The 15,950-nt window shown below is 29.3% G+C and overlaps 2 protein-coding genes across 2 annotated transcripts; one reads left to right on the forward strand and one right to left on the reverse strand.

The window, feature by feature from the left end:
• Nucleotides 1–345: 345 nt before the first annotated feature.
• Nucleotides 346–15,525, forward strand: LOC100573022. Its single transcript, XM_003246774.4, has 3 exons — nt 346–400; nt 14,306–14,494; nt 14,870–15,525. Exons 2-3 carry the CDS (start codon nt 14,428–14,430, stop codon nt 15,175–15,177), a joined length of 375 nt encoding a protein of 124 aa, XP_003246822.1. The 5' UTR covers nt 346–400; nt 14,306–14,427; the 3' UTR covers nt 15,178–15,525.
• On the reverse strand, nt 5,919–7,299 carry LOC100572943. Its single transcript, XM_003246772.4, has 4 exons — nt 6,873–7,299; nt 6,633–6,725; nt 6,254–6,429; nt 5,919–6,151 (listed from the first exon to the last, which is right to left on the reverse strand). The coding sequence occupies exons 1-4, from the start codon at nt 6,931–6,933 to the stop codon at nt 5,993–5,995; spliced, it is 489 nt and encodes a 162-aa protein (XP_003246820.1). The 5' UTR covers nt 6,934–7,299; the 3' UTR covers nt 5,919–5,992.
• Nucleotides 15,526–15,950: the final 425 nt, after the last annotated feature.

Genomic DNA, 15,950 nt, shown 5'->3' on the forward strand with positions numbered 1-15,950 from the left:
TAAAGACTTCAGTGAACATTTTTTTTCCTGGTATAAATATTATAATGTATAATACTATAATTATTTGTTTTCGTTTTTGATTTCATTATAAAATTTTTTTCGATTTTTGGGATTTTTCGTTATCGTTTTTTGATTTTTTCGTTTTCGTTTTATTAATTGTTTTCGTTTTTTGTTTTTTTTTCCATTTAATAATTCCTGATTAAATTGGTTGTAATAATACGAAGAAGCGAATTCAATTTTAACCTCCATGATAATCCTTGAACAAAAATTATTTCACCTCCAAACATATGAACTTTCTTATCATGGTTCGTTCTCGTGAACGAAATGTGATAACTCATAAAAAAAAAATTTAGTCATTGTTGTGTCGGACGCCCGTGCGTGAATATTGAAGACGACCAACGTGAGTATAAATCCTATTTAAACAATTGCCTGTCGATATAATATTGCATAAAAATGTGTAGAAATTCATAAATTGAGAACAGCTGTACGATTTTGATGACATTTATTGTGTGTGTTAGGTTCACAATGGGACCCGGTAGGTAGGTCCGACCCTGGGAGGTGCTCGAACACGAATTTTGTGATTTACGATGGACATTTTTGTTTATAAAATATGTTTGCTATTGGTTATATGAGTAATAATTAGTAGTAATTATTATATATTATTTTATTGGTTATCGGGCAAGCATGACGTATCAAATCAAACTTTCGCATATTGCCTACAAAGGTGGCCGTGTCTTACGTGAATCCGACAAGTGTGACAAAAAACAAAACAGTTAGTATTTAGTCTTATCGGTCGCATCGTTTTGCGACAGAACAGCATGGTCAGAATAAAAATCGTTGGATTTACGTAGGACACGCGGCGTTATAGCCGCTCTATGGCGTGTCTGCGATCCACCGCAAGTACCTACCTATAAGTAATTTAAATTGTTTTTTTTTCAAATTATGTTTCCTCATTAGAGTCAATTTCTGTAAAAATTAAATGTCCGTTTTTTTGTTCACCCACATCTGCGGGTGTGTAAAAAATAAAATATAATGTATAAAGTAAAATTATATAGTTAGGTAATCATTAAAATTGCTATCTTGTAGTACTCGGTAAGACGCGAATTTTGATGTAAGTACTTTAAAGTGTTGTGCACAATTTAGACCCAGAGATAATATGACAATTGAAAGGTGAACCTTTTTCTATTCATTCAGTATTACGCAGGTTCCCAAATCCATTTACGATTTCTAATACTGTATATCAGTATTATATGTTGCCTATACCACCTAAAAGGGGTAAAATTATGTTCTCCTATATTTCGAATAAAAAAATTATTAATTATACATGAATTATCAATAATTTTCCATCAAATTATATAATAGTATAATACAATATATTGCTATTAGGTATTTTAGTAATAAAGTATTAAGATGTATAAAATAAATAGTTAATGACACACTTATAGGACCTATTAGGGAAATGTTATATTATTAATTTTATTATTTAATCAATAATAAATAATAAATTAATAATTATGCTATGTACATAATTACTAAAATTGTATTGTAAAGTTTATTGACAATCCTCAGATTTTACTTAAATTTAAATTGACAGTAAATATTTTTTGCTATCCTTGATTCACAAGTGGAATAAAGCTAGCTATACACTATCAGTATAAGCTTAATAGGATAGGTAATTGAAAAGTTGTTTGATGGTTGATATAACTGTCTAACGTGAACGTCATTCCACTATTGTCATCAATTTAAATTGAGATTGAGTGAGCATCAAGCTCATTTCATTGTATTTTATTTATATTTATTATATTTATATATCATATTATATTATATTAGATTAGATTAGATTATAATAAACATAGAACATAGAAGATAGAAGCCTGGACCAAATTACTTATATTTTATTTTTTAGTGTTTCCATCATTTTTCTACATAAAAAATATTTCAAACAATAAATTAAAAACTATATTATTATAAGATTTTTTCAAGAAATTTACTTCAGCTTAAAAATTTGTTTTTTTGATATACCCGTATAATAAAATTCTTTAAATACATACAGTACCTATAATATTATTCATCCAGTCATAGACTATCAATATTTTTATATCAATTTTGAATTTGGTACTTCAATAATTATCACTGCATTGATTTTTGAACAATGTCATATTTGAGTTAACTGTATTATTTTACAAAATTTGATTACATTTCTAATAATTTTAAGAAAAAGTATTTAAGAACCAGAACAAATACTTGGTAAGTATTTAAATACTTTTGAAATAATTTTTTTATTTTACTTAATAAGACACTTTGCAAAATTAATTTTATAAAATTACTAACTTAAAAAAATTATAATCGTTAAATTTAACTTGGTATTGTTAGAACTTTTTGTACCTATTTCTTATACTGAAAAATGTAAATAAATAAAACTTGTTATATTATAATACTTTTAAAATACTTTATTATTAGGTAAATAAACAGTTGATAATAAAATCAGAAATTAATTTAATTATTTTACAAGGTAAGAAATTATTAATTTAAAAGGTATATTAAATTTTTAAAACTGATTTTAATTGATTAACAACAAGTGTACCTACCAGGTTTCTATAGAGGTCTTAAATTATTTGCAATAATCATGAGAAATTGGTAATAGGGGCTCTCACCTCTCAACATTTATGAGTGAACATATATTATAAATAAAATAATATAATTAAACGGACATTGTGAGAAACGTGTAAAGTCACTTTTTGGTCATTTTGATATTATACATAAAAATTGTAACAAATTTTACGCTGTATCGATTGTTAACACTGTTATTAACACACGGTGGGCTTGTTATTGTGTTATATTAATGTGCGAAATGATTCAACGCGATTACTGTTAAATGATTTTGTAAGAAACGTGTCGAGTCACTCAATTTTATATTATTTATAGTTTTTTTGTATAATTTGTATATTGATAAAACATATTGGTTATATAATAATTTAAAGTTTCAAAAAAAGCTAAACAATTATTAAAGTTGGCTTGTAACAGTAAGTACTTACATTAATAAATATTGAAAAATATTTGTATGTTGTTCTCTAAAAACTCAGTCTTAAAACAGTTAATATACATTTAAGTTTGAAAAAAACTAGAACAGTTAACAATGACTGCTACGGATATCGTGAATTTGCATTCATAATACTTAAGATCGGTGATAACATAATCACATGTGGTAGTATGGCACCTAACATAATTAAAAATAATGTATTAATATATATCTAATAGATTTTCATCGGACCAATGAATGTATTAGTTTTACAATAATATGTGATAATTTAATATTAGAGATAATTAATAGTTATACAGTTATTAATAATTGATAGTTCTTAATATTTATATTACCTTTCAAAAACAATATACAAGTTTGAAAATATTTTGGATCTTTTGAATTATTTATAAATGTTTTATGTTATTGAATTATTTTTGTTTTTTTTTCCTATTTACGTATGATAATATTTTATTTGTGAATAAAAAGGCTTGAAAGTTCAATACAAGATACTTTTACTTTGTTCATACCTATAATAGTTTAAAAAAAAACTGAAAATACATAAATTATTTTTTTACAAATCCTATGCATAGTGTGTACATACTACGTAGTTGTAATACGTTGATTGCTGTTTGCTGTAATAATATAATAAACCAGGGTACCTAGAGTATTATTATTTTTTTTTTAATTTATAGATTTCTCCCTATGGCCTACCCAGTAAATTAATCTTGGTTGTGTTAAAGTGAACATCACAAGTAGAATGAAAATATTTAATTATTTCTGATAATATATTATAGCTACTTACCTATATAATATTACAAGGGTGACCACAACGAGGCTTGCGAGCCGCATGTGGTTCTTGAGTCAGTTTCGTGATGCTATAAGTTAGATTTCTGTAATAAATAAATAAATAAATAAATAAATAAATAAATAAATAAATAAATGTTCCTTCATTTGCTAGAAAATGAAAAATGTGTCTTCATTTTATAAACCATTTTATAAACATCTCTTAACAATGTGGTTCGTTTTGAATTAGCTTTATAAATTAGCTGCTCCCAAAATTAAGACAAGGCCACCCCTGTAGTATTATACGATTTACCTAATGGAAAATATATTATGTATCTGCAATTAATTGTTTTTTTAGTGAGTATATTGCATATTAAGTCATGAAAGAAAAAATACTCAGAGAAGTATAATAATAAATTAATAATGATAAAATTAAAATATTTTTCTCATGTAAGCAATAATACTGTTTACAATTTTAATGAAAAAGAAACATAGATATATGAACATTTAAAAATTAAAACACCAAAAAGTGTGTAGTTTTGTATCAATGACGGGAATAGATAATATTTATTATAGGTATCCATCAATAAAGCAAATTTAAAAATTCAAAATAAATATATTTTCTGGTTTTGTAAAATACAAATGTTAATAAAGTATAAAATAAATAAAAAAAATACATACCTATCATAGGTATTTGACAAAAATTATAATTTTTACAATGCATATTTTTGATTTAAAAACAAGCCAAATTAAATTATTATACATGCATTGAGTTGATGATAATATTAATAAAAAATTTATGAGTAACGTTGTTAATATACTAATAAGTAGAGCCCGTAATTATATGTATTTGCATATTTGTACTAAGTGTATGCACGTCTAGGTGGTTTTAAAATATCCACAGTTCATTTCACACTGAATTTAAACACCACATTTTATATTGCATATTTTGCATATTTAGAAGATTATTGCATACTGGTTCATTAATGAATATAACATGCATATTTAATAGGTTTTTATTAAATTAGCCATTTTAATTAAAGATAAATACATTTTAATAATGTATTAACAACAATAAATCACATACACCCACATTTCGGCATACTATATTATGTTGTTACTTCGATGTGCACAACAAATAAGGCAGTAACTTAATTTTACAATTTTTTTTATAACTAATATTTACAGATGGTTTTTTTCGTTTTGATTATCTTTTTATAAAGTTTTCCGAGAGTTTTAGACATTGTATTTTAAACAATCTAAATTATGAAACATTAAGATTATAAAATATTGCATTTTGATTTTTAAAGTATTAAAACTTCAATTATTTAAATATTCTTTTGTTTCTGATAGAATATCTAGTACCTACTTTCCTTGGTGTAAAAATATATGTAAAATTATAGATGGATTATAATTGCATATTTAGCCGCCTTTTCCTTGCATAATTACATCATATTTGATACTTTTTAAATCTTTATAAATCAGGGCTCTACTAATAAGTAATAACTAATTGTTAACATAGTAATTTATATAATTATTGTGCTTTAATATTAATGCTGTTATATTTATTATTTAATGCGTATTATATAGATTTATTATTTTAGAGATATTATTAGATTTTAATGTTACCTATTATTTATTTTTATTTATGTCATATTTATGTATCACATTTGTTTTCTTTTTTATATACACAGATTTACTTAATTTATAAACCCTGTCTCCTACTAAAGTTTACTTTTGGAGACAAATTATTTTATACTTATGCTGTTATGAATTTGCATGATAATTTGTCAAATACTATAATAATTACATTACAATAATATAATTTTCATGGTGGGTGATATGATAATTGTAATATTATGTAAGAACAGTTTTAAATCATTAACTTTGGTGCCAATGTTTGTAGATAGTATAGTCAATCAAAATAAATTAAATAATTATCTATTTACTATTTTGTTGTTTGTAGATTATAGGTACAGGTAGATAATTACATTTATTCTATAATACTTTGCAGCTTTCTATTTGATATAAAAAGAACCTATAGGTAGGTAACCATCGATGAATTGGGTTAGGTACGAAAATTAATACGATGCAGTCTTTGAATATACGCAGGCATTTATTGTTATTAATAAAATATAAGAATAATATATAGGTATGTACCAGGTACACACTATTATTATTATGCCATCATAGCTGATAAGATTGATAATTTTTTGAACAATTGACATCTTCAGGTAATGCGGCTTTGTCCATACAGTGTGAGCTTTCCCCATTCCTCCAATAATATGAAACTGGAATCGTTGGGTCGCAATTCCAAGCAATTACATTCGGCACATAACTGGCATTCTAAAATTAATCGAATTTAAAATATCGTCAAAAAATAAATAAACATCTAATATCCAAAATAGTGTAAAATTTGTATAGTTATACAATAATACAATATTATACCTCTGCAGAGCCCGTGTTATTTGTCTCCTTGTTGTCGTTGTCATCGGTAAAGCTAAAGTCTGATTCAACTCTCAGGCTAATTGGTGTAAAAACAGTTGATGCAGTTACAGATTCATTTGATTTCTGAGCTTGACCGTCAGCGACGTCAGGTGTTGCCTTACTATGATTTTGATTTCCTGCAGCGTATAACATAATAGGTAATTAATATATTGTGTATACCATATTATACAATATATTTCTAAGTAATTTTTTGACCAGATCTATATGGCGGGAATTAAACGAAATACAGACTATAATACTATAATCAATAATTTTGGGGATCATCGTAGTCTGAGATATAATTAATTTAGTTACTAAATTTTCTTTTACGTGTACTTACCAACTACAATATGGGTTTTTAATATCTTTTGGATGTGATGGTCGCCTTTATCAATTAAAGTGCGCTTACTCTTACAGTCCATTTCGGTTGAAACTTCAAACAAAAAATATAAAATTATATTTTTTTTTTATTAATGTTACACAATCGATTTGCATAATACAGATAGGTGGAAACAAGCTACCTATACTGTGGATTAATTAAACTGAAAAATATTTGTATAAAATTCACGCCGAAACCAACCTGTAGAGTGGGCAGTCCGTGATTGGCGAGCGTTCGGCCTTAATGTCATCGTAAACGTCATAACTGTTAAATTTCTTTCATAATTAGATTACTAATTTAATACAATGCGAAGTGATTTTTTACTGCGGACCCGATATAGGTCAATATAATAATATTATGTAATTCTCAGCATTGCTTGTAGTGCCGTTAACGCAACGGTCGCAATTCGCTGTCAATAAATTAACTACAATAAAAGTTAAGCGCAACGGGTAATCGCTATATAACGGCCAGCGAGCAATCTATGCCAATCCGAATAATGAATGTAATCAATATAATGAATACTATAATGAAATACAATACAATCAATGTAATCAATAGTTAGGTACTACCATTGATTATAATCACTATAGATCGTTCACTGCGGTACACAATAATAATATGCTGCGCTGATTTACTAGCGATCCTGGTGTTGTACGACAGAAACTGACTGTTGTAGGCGGTCAGGTTATAAGATAGCGTAGCATATTATCTTGTGCCGCGGTGAGCGATCTATAGTATAATATCTATAATCGATGGTACGACGAGCGTACCACTGTTCGACTGCTGTACCACTGTACCAGTAAAGAAACGCGCACAGAGTACAGACTGGTGGAAACATTCCCGACAAACATGTTCGTCTTAGCGCGGGCCACCGGCAGCAACTGGTTTCAAAATTGTAAAGCGTCGTCGATCGATCCAAAATGGCTTTATTTTCTTCCGAGAAACCTAAAATCCTGTAGACCGTGGAGGAGTTTATTTAGTTGCGCGTCGCAAGAGAATTCGTAACCGTTTAATAGTCAATAGTCAATACCTATTACCTATCTAGAATAGCGTGTTATAAAGCGACGATAAATTTGAAATTTTTCTTGACCACTATCCGTTTCCACTATAACTATCCCGTGGCGTAATTACTTTGGTTGTCGTATCCCCCCCGCCTCCCATATGACTTTTTTAATTGATGAATCATATTAATTATGTACTTATTATTTATTTGTGGTACCTAGTATATTTTATAGAAACAACAAATAAAAACCCAAATCCCCTATGGTAGCGCTGTTATTATCTTATCTACTTCGTAACAAACACTACCTAGTCACTATTGCAAATTTAATATTGCACAAAATATATTATATTGAAATAATGCAGTTTAGCTTTTGCAGTTTTATTTTTTGGGAATTTTTTTCGGAAACCTTTTTATTCGAAAATCGTACAGAAAAAGTAAATAAGTATTATTATTTTCATGAATCCTTACATATTTTTTAATAACTTTAATGATTTTATTGCGAAAAACTTCTATTTCTATTAATTATTTATTGTTTTTTTTATTTATTTGCATTATTATATTATCAACTATAATTTTTACGACGATGCGACATGATTTCCTATCAATCTGAAATTTGTTACACACGAACAACAAAATAAATTCCGTCGTATCTTTTCATTTATTGCCACCGCGTCCAAAATGATTAGACGCGCAAACGCGAGTGTCCGGCCGAGTATACACCGAGGTCGCTATTCCACCGTCGCTGCTGTTTTACGAAACGAACGGTCGGCGGCACCGTTACGTAATCCGTTTTATCGACCTGTTCCGTTCAAATTATCCATTTAATAGATATACCGTAATAGCCTGTTTTGCTATTTCGATAGTCTTCCATAGTGGCATATCCCCTCCCCCCATGGCTTAAATAATTGTAACAATAAGTACAATAATAATAATTAATATTATTATTTATTTATACTCCCTAATAATATATTATATTTTTTAGAAACAACAAATAAAAACCCAAATCTCCTATAGTAGCTTTAACTAAGATAATATTACTTCGTAATAAACACTAATCGCTATTGCAAATTGAATATTGCACACAATATGTATTGAAATACATAATGCAGTTTAGCTCGATATTTTTGGAATTTTTTTCGGAAACCAATATGTCAAAGGTATATTTCAACGAGTTATGGCACAATGGTACAATCAGAATTTGTCGGCCGGACTTAGTTCCAAGGTTATAACATTTTGAAGTTCGGGATTTTTCGCATATTACGCATACGCAGATTACTCCACGAATTTACAATTAACTTAGCTACCAAACGGGTTTTGGAAATTTTTTTCAGAAATCTATTTATTTCAACAAGTACTAATCAGAATTTGTTGGTCATTCCAAGTCGACCGACCGACTCACCAGTCACCACTCGCGCATTATATTACTATATAAACAGGCATGTCAGCTAAAATTTCATTTTCGCTTTCGTCGTGCATGTTCCCAGGCACGGAAATTTCATAATATAAAATTACGCATAACGTATGTATTATTATTAAAGCGTACAATATTTTAGCGTTGATTCCGGAACATTTTATCACAACAATTTTGTGCGCGGCGTTATTGGTCGAGCACTCGCGCTTTTCGCCATTATTCTCGGACGGAAGTCGTCGTCAACGTCATATAGATCGATAGCACCGGTCTTTTTTACGCAATGCGCCGGCGCGAAATATTCATCCGACCGACGCACCATCGCTCCTCCGTCGTCGCATATTATACATCGATTGAACCGCCCCGTAATGCGCCGGCACATTCGTTGTTGCATTCGTGTTTAGGTATAATAATGTTATATATTTCGTTATGAGTTATGACCGTATAAGCACCGCCTTTCTCCGATACGGCCCGACGCGTCTGTTTGCGCATCGAACGACTAGGTACGACCGTAGACGACGGTAACGCTTTTAGTTTTTCTGGAGTCCCCTCTCGCGGCGGTCGTACTGCACTTTCACTCGTGCTGCGGTCCTGATCGCGCTATCTTGTCGTGTCGTGACAACTGCGTTGTGATCTCCCGCGCACAGTCGTGTTCCGACCACCGTTTTTCGCGCTTTGAAAGCTCGCGACATTGTAATACAGCTGGAAATTCGCCAAGCCAGACACGTCCGAATCAATTATCCCGTTGAATCGTACGCGTCTTTTTCGCACCGGTTTGGCGTAGCTGGCTAAACTCACTTATCGTTGTCCGTTTTGATTTATCGGTTCGAACTTTCGCGTTCGCCGTTTGCACACCTGTTTACTGTCTAGTAGAAGTTCGCGCTGTGAGCACGTTTTTGTGACGCTTTCGGTGCCACCGGAAAGACTTTCGTACCGTTAAAACCGTCCGTACGTTTAAGCTCAAAAATACTTTTCGTCATTCGCGCGATTTCAAGTGACTTATCGTTTCGATTTTTCGGTTTTTCGAACCTCGAACAGCTTTCGTATCCGCGTCATTTTTTCGCCGTTCATCGCACTCCAAACGTGTTTTACGTCTTACGTTGTTTCACTCGTGTGGTCAATACTCAGGTAACTGTTTAAAATTAATTTGCGTAATAGGTAGTTGCGTTGTCTGTGGCGAGTTTCAGTGTCCTCGCGACATTTTAACACGCTGTCCGATAATTATTGTTCACGGCAACTTACGGCCAATCATATATTATAATAGTAATCTGTCTTTCCCAGTTTAGGGTGTCTGCTGTTCTTACCGGAAATGTTGTGACTTTGTCCGTCAGTTAACTGTGGCTGAGTGATCACTAGTACGCTGGGCTTGTCTTTTCGACTGAAAACTAATAATATTTTATCGTACGCCACCCGGTGCTAGTTAAATCCGTCACTCATTGCAGTTCCATAATAATATGTGAGTATTTGTCGACCATTTAGTACAGTATAGCCGACGGCCTAACCTTATATTTGTATTATTGTATTAAGACAATATTATGTAACTATATCTTATTATCCTTGTCTTTGGGTAATTTCCCTCCGTGCTGGGAAATAATCTGCACTTAACCTGTAATTAAATCTGGAAACATAGATGCAGTGGCGTATTTAGGATTTTGTCATGGGGGGGATATGATTTTATCTAGTGCTTATCAACTCGAGGGGAGCTCCGCCCCCCCTCACCCCCCTAAGTTTAGATAATGAAATATAAAACTACAATTTAACTAAAATTTTTAGATTCTGAGCGGAGCGAGGAAGCTATTAGTTTTACAATGGTGTTTATTTTTTTTTATTTTTATATCCTACATACAAAATTTCTACCAGAAGGAGTGCTTCGATTTCAACATATAGTACCTTATCTTTTAGAAAATTGGATCAAGATGGTACTTTAGAGAGGTCATTTTCCGATTTTCTCAATAACTATTTAATTCCACGGGAAAAACCACCGAAAATTACGAAAAAACGCTAAAAATGGGATTTTAATTTCTAACGCTTTGTTTATCACCATAGAAACGAATAAAAAATTAAAATATTATAATATTAATTCAACTTACACGATAAAATAAATAATAACATTATAACAATGTAAAATATCCAGACTGACAAACCGTCTCTGCTCAGAATCGTTTTTCTTATACAATGATATTTTATCATTGAATTCAAGTCTAATACAACCCATTATACAATGACCACTTGTAACCTACTGTACAGCTGGGCGACATCCACTTAGCTGCTTTTTTTATTTCTATTTTACAAGACAAAATCTAGTTTTCTAGATGTTTTGGACAATTCGTCTATGACTTCTTCCGCGGATAAATCAATATTTCTATGAACTGATAGTAATGACAATCCATTCAGCCGTGTCTTTTTAATTACTTCTAAGTCCAAACAAAATTCTAAAAACTAAACGTCTAACGTTCTTTTTAGACTTAAAAAAAAATTACTCAACTCAAGCCTTGGGGGGATCAAACCCAATGACCCCCCCTCCCCGTAAATACGCCACTGCATAGATGATATTCAAAACTATTGACTTAGGTATCTCCAAGTCAAATGTTTTATTTAAGCTATTCGAAAATACTCAAAACTAGCAGCTCAAGTCTTTTTATTCTTTTAAAGCCAACAAAGTTGACCATTTTTTTTGTAAAAACAGTGGGTTGCGAGTCAAAAAGGTTAGGGGCAAGAGTGTATTGGTACGAAGGTATACGCGTGGGTATAGGCCGTATACTCGTCAGCAGATTTTCGATTTTCAGCGTATATCCAATATCAAATTTCATTTTACTGGTATACGCTCTTAAAGTAACCCAAAAACCAAATAAAAGTTAAAACTTATTTATTAAATATTAGTTCATAGGAAAAAATTGTTATGATGTTTTAATGAATTATTTATCTATTGAAGTATTAAAGATAACAATATGTGTTGCGTTTAATGTATTACAAGTTCTATCTGGTTAATGCGGCAAACGTGTTTCTTGCGGTGTTATATATTGGTAAGTGGTAACCACTGACGTTATTTAGTGTTTATCAGGCATGGGCCAATTGAATGGCTTATTATTTTTGGAATTCGAGTATTAAAAATGTGAAGTCTGAGGGGGCCACATAATAGTTTTATTCTTCAACTTGTACATAATATCCAATATAATTCAGTATCACTACAATTACTTATTTGGGTTATGATTATAATTTATTATTATGATATAATATAATGTATATTGTATATATCTATCGTATATATAGGTATTTAGTAAGTGAACAGCTGAAGAAACAGGACAGGTACTTTTACTCCACTGCAACAGAAGTCATTGGTGATGGAAGGAATTGATCAACAGTTACTACTTCATTTATAACAACTTAAAGAACTTAAATTTAATACCTCCCAGCTACACATTTATTCAGGCTACACACTTATGTAGAGTTCACATTTATCTAGGTTAAGAAGATTGTTTGTTCTAAGCAATGTTAATTATTATTAATCAAATATTTCTGTTATATGTCATGTACTATTATCATACTTATTATTATTCTTTAAATTACATGTCTTATTGCTTCTATATGTAAAATCTAAAAAACCAAGCTGAGCTTGCTAGGTTATAAATTAAATATTTTTTGTTGATTATTATTACATTATATTTGATAGTATTTACTAAGACATGCATATTATTTTAAATATAAACCACTGTATTAGTTACCCAAAATATTTGTTTTACGTATCTTGTCAACATTTGAACACTAAATGCTTCTATAAAAAAAAATGTGATTAATGCTGGGTTGCATAAACAAGTTATTTAATGATTCACTAAAAATGTAATGGACCAATCACGGGTCACTTAATCTTGTTTAAGGGACCATTAGCTCACTATTTATTCATTAAATGTTTTGTGCAATCCGGCACATGTATTTTTAATATTAATTGTTAACTGTCATTCTAACAATATAAAGAAAATAGTAATATTCAATGAATGTATCTACAGTCATTTGTTTTAGAGTTATACCAAAAATCAAAATCGATTTTGTCAAGAACCGATTTTGTGTAAAAATGTTCTTTTCCCTTAATTTTAGACTCTGTGCAAATCGATAAATGTATTGATCTTACAATTAAGATAACAATTTTACAGCATATTATTCAACATTAAATAAATTTTTAAAAAAAGTTGATTTATAAGATAATTTTTTAATTTCTTTTGATCATACGTTTTTAAATATTAATTAAATTAATAATAAATATTGTTTTAACCCCTTTGCAACTGACAATTTGTATTAAAATTATATATTTAATAAAAGGATATCAACATTTTATAAATATTTCATTTTCCTTACAAAAAATTTGTGCAATACTAAGTTGTAACCTGTAGGTAAATATTTAAAATTTTTAAATAAAGTTTACCTAAATTTTTTGTTGATTTTGATAATAGGTTTGGTGTGGTTTATTACCACAAAAAGTACAGTTGTAGTCGACAACAATTTTGGTGTAGTAGTTCAAGTTTTTTGGTGTTACAATTATAGTTGTTTTTGGTAATCATCTTGCTGATGTGTTATTTGCAAAAAAATTATTATTATAGTTCAGCCGAAATCGGATATAGTTTGACCGTACCCTTCATACATTATTTACCGAATAGTATAAAATTAAACGATTGACGACTAATTAACCTACTCAATCCTAGGAAAAATAAAATTGTGACGATTAACAGGAATATATTATGAAAACATATTAAATGTAAGAATCCTTGATTTAAAATACAATAAGATTTCACAATAACTTCTATCTTTGTTCATCCAAAAGCTAGTTATGGCTTCTACCGAGTTATTGTCATAAAAATAAAGGACAGAATAACTTTTCATGGTTTAATATTTTATGTAACTTACCTACATTAAAAATTAATATCATAAAAAAAATATTTTCTTTTTTTATTGAATATTTATATGTAAAATTTTTTTACTGAAAATATTGAAAATTTGTTAATCCTATTATTAACAAATCGGAACTTATGATGCATTTCTGCAAATAAAACCAATGGCAATTATATTTAAATAACTAGTTATATTTTTAATAATATTTTCAAACAAAACAATTTCATATATTTAGTCCTGTGCACAATTTATTTCAATTTGTATTTAGTTGTAATTAATACATTTAAAATGTATATCATTATTTCTTTTATATTTTAAATGTATTTTTTTTTTTTATAACAGATAATTCATATTCTGCTGAATTCAAGCTGCCCACTAGTCACGAGTGTATACTGCCTGAGTTTTTGAAACTCATATCAACCACTTCAAACAATATAACACGTGGTGTAGGTTTGTTTAGCAGAATGCCAAGAAGAAAAGGTCAAAAGAAAAATCGGAAATCATCCAATGCTAATAATAACAGATCGTCTTGTAAGTATGTTAGATTAAAATGCTTTAACACTGTATCATTTATAAAATCTAAATATGACCTAAGGGGAATATATTAATATATAAATTGCACTTCATCAAAAAATGAGTAGCTACACATTAAATTTCTTTATCTATCACTGCCAAACACCATTGTGTTGTTCTATTAATTTAATTATGAAGCTATTTTTTTATGCCACATAACAAATATTATTGTATGAACATTTTTTCACCTTCCTTTCTTTTAAATTAATACATTTGCCTACCGTAATATTATATTTATTATTTACACTAGAAAACAATAATATGAAAAGACTGATAGTTTATTTTGAATTTTTATTTGTATTTTCATTTAATTTTGTTTTTGTATTTCCGCAGCCAACTCTGAAGGAACGATGTCTTTACCCACCCCTAATGTGACCGGTTTACCCCAAGAAAATCCGCCCCAAGAATTGCCGCCCCAAGAATTGCCGCCCCAAGAACTGCCAGCCCAAGAACTGCCACCCATAGAAAATAATCCAACCCCGAAATATATCTATGGTGAAACATATGAAGTATATTTACCTATAGGAAATGGTGGACCAAGTCAGTCCTTGGAAGAATTGAGGGCTCATCCTTATATGGAGGTTCTTCAGAGAGCCATGAAGGAAGGAGAATTTTTAACTTTGGAATTTACTGAACAATAAATACTATAATTTTCATAAAATATAACATACATATTTTTTTTTTTTTATCGATTCCTTATATACATTTGTTTTGTTATAGTTTAGCTACATTACCCATTATTTTAGTATAGGTATTATTCTATTAGACGTAATATTATTATTATAGGAATTCCAAAATACAAATACAAATACAAATACAAAATTGTTATCTATTATTAAACATTTTGGATTTTTTCTTAAGTATATAATAAGTGCAAACTGCTGTATAAATTATATTTTTTCTGCTATTGACTGTTTCAATCAATATAGATAATGATGATATATTAGATTATACTTCATCTATCTCAAATAAATTCAAATTTGATCGTCTTACCCTCGTACGCTCTAAACGAATGACTCTCACCTGCAAAGATTATTGAAACTGTATTCCTTATAGAAAGTATAAGAACAACAACAAATAAAGTGTTGGGAAAGTTAATTTTAAAAAATAACTCATAAAATAATTATCTATTTAAATAGAACTCATTTAAATTTATTTTTACAATCTGAGTTGTTGTCAATGATGTTTTTTGTGTAAAATCTTTTAGACAAATAAATAGGAAAATTTTTACTTTCCATACTTTTTCTGAAAGTTAATTGGACCCAGATAAAACTATGAAAGTGTCAGCTTTTGATTTTTGAAGCATTATACCGTTTACTTATCAGGTATATACAATTATAGTTTATATTATCATATCATGTAAGTACCAGGTACCTAGTAGAAAAAATAGTAAAATCATGATCTAATATTTAGT

Source organism: Acyrthosiphon pisum, chromosome X (genome assembly GCF_005508785.2).
Source record: "Acyrthosiphon pisum isolate AL4f chromosome X, pea_aphid_22Mar2018_4r6ur, whole genome shotgun sequence".
Classification (NCBI taxonomy): Eukaryota; Metazoa; Arthropoda; class Insecta; order Hemiptera; family Aphididae; genus Acyrthosiphon; species Acyrthosiphon pisum.

Coding starts and splice junctions, on each gene's coding strand:
- LOC100573022 (XM_003246774.4), top strand. CDS start 14,428: ATGCCAAGAAGAAAAGGTCAAAAGAAAAATCGGAAATCATCCAATGCT. Junction 14,495..14,869: donor TAATAATAACAGATCGTCTT/GTAAGTATGTTA, acceptor GTATTTCCGCAG/CCAACTCTGAAGGAACGATG.
- LOC100572943 (XM_003246772.4), bottom strand. CDS start 6,933: ATGACGTTTACGATGACATTAAGGCCGAACGCTCGCCAATCACGGACT. Junction 6,726..6,872: donor ACGGACTGCCCACTCTACAG/GTTGGTTTCGGC, acceptor TTTTGTTTGAAG/TTTCAACCGAAATGGACTGT. Junction 6,430..6,632: donor AAAAACCCATATTGTAGTTG/GTAAGTACACGT, acceptor TATACGCTGCAG/GAAATCAAAATCATAGTAAG.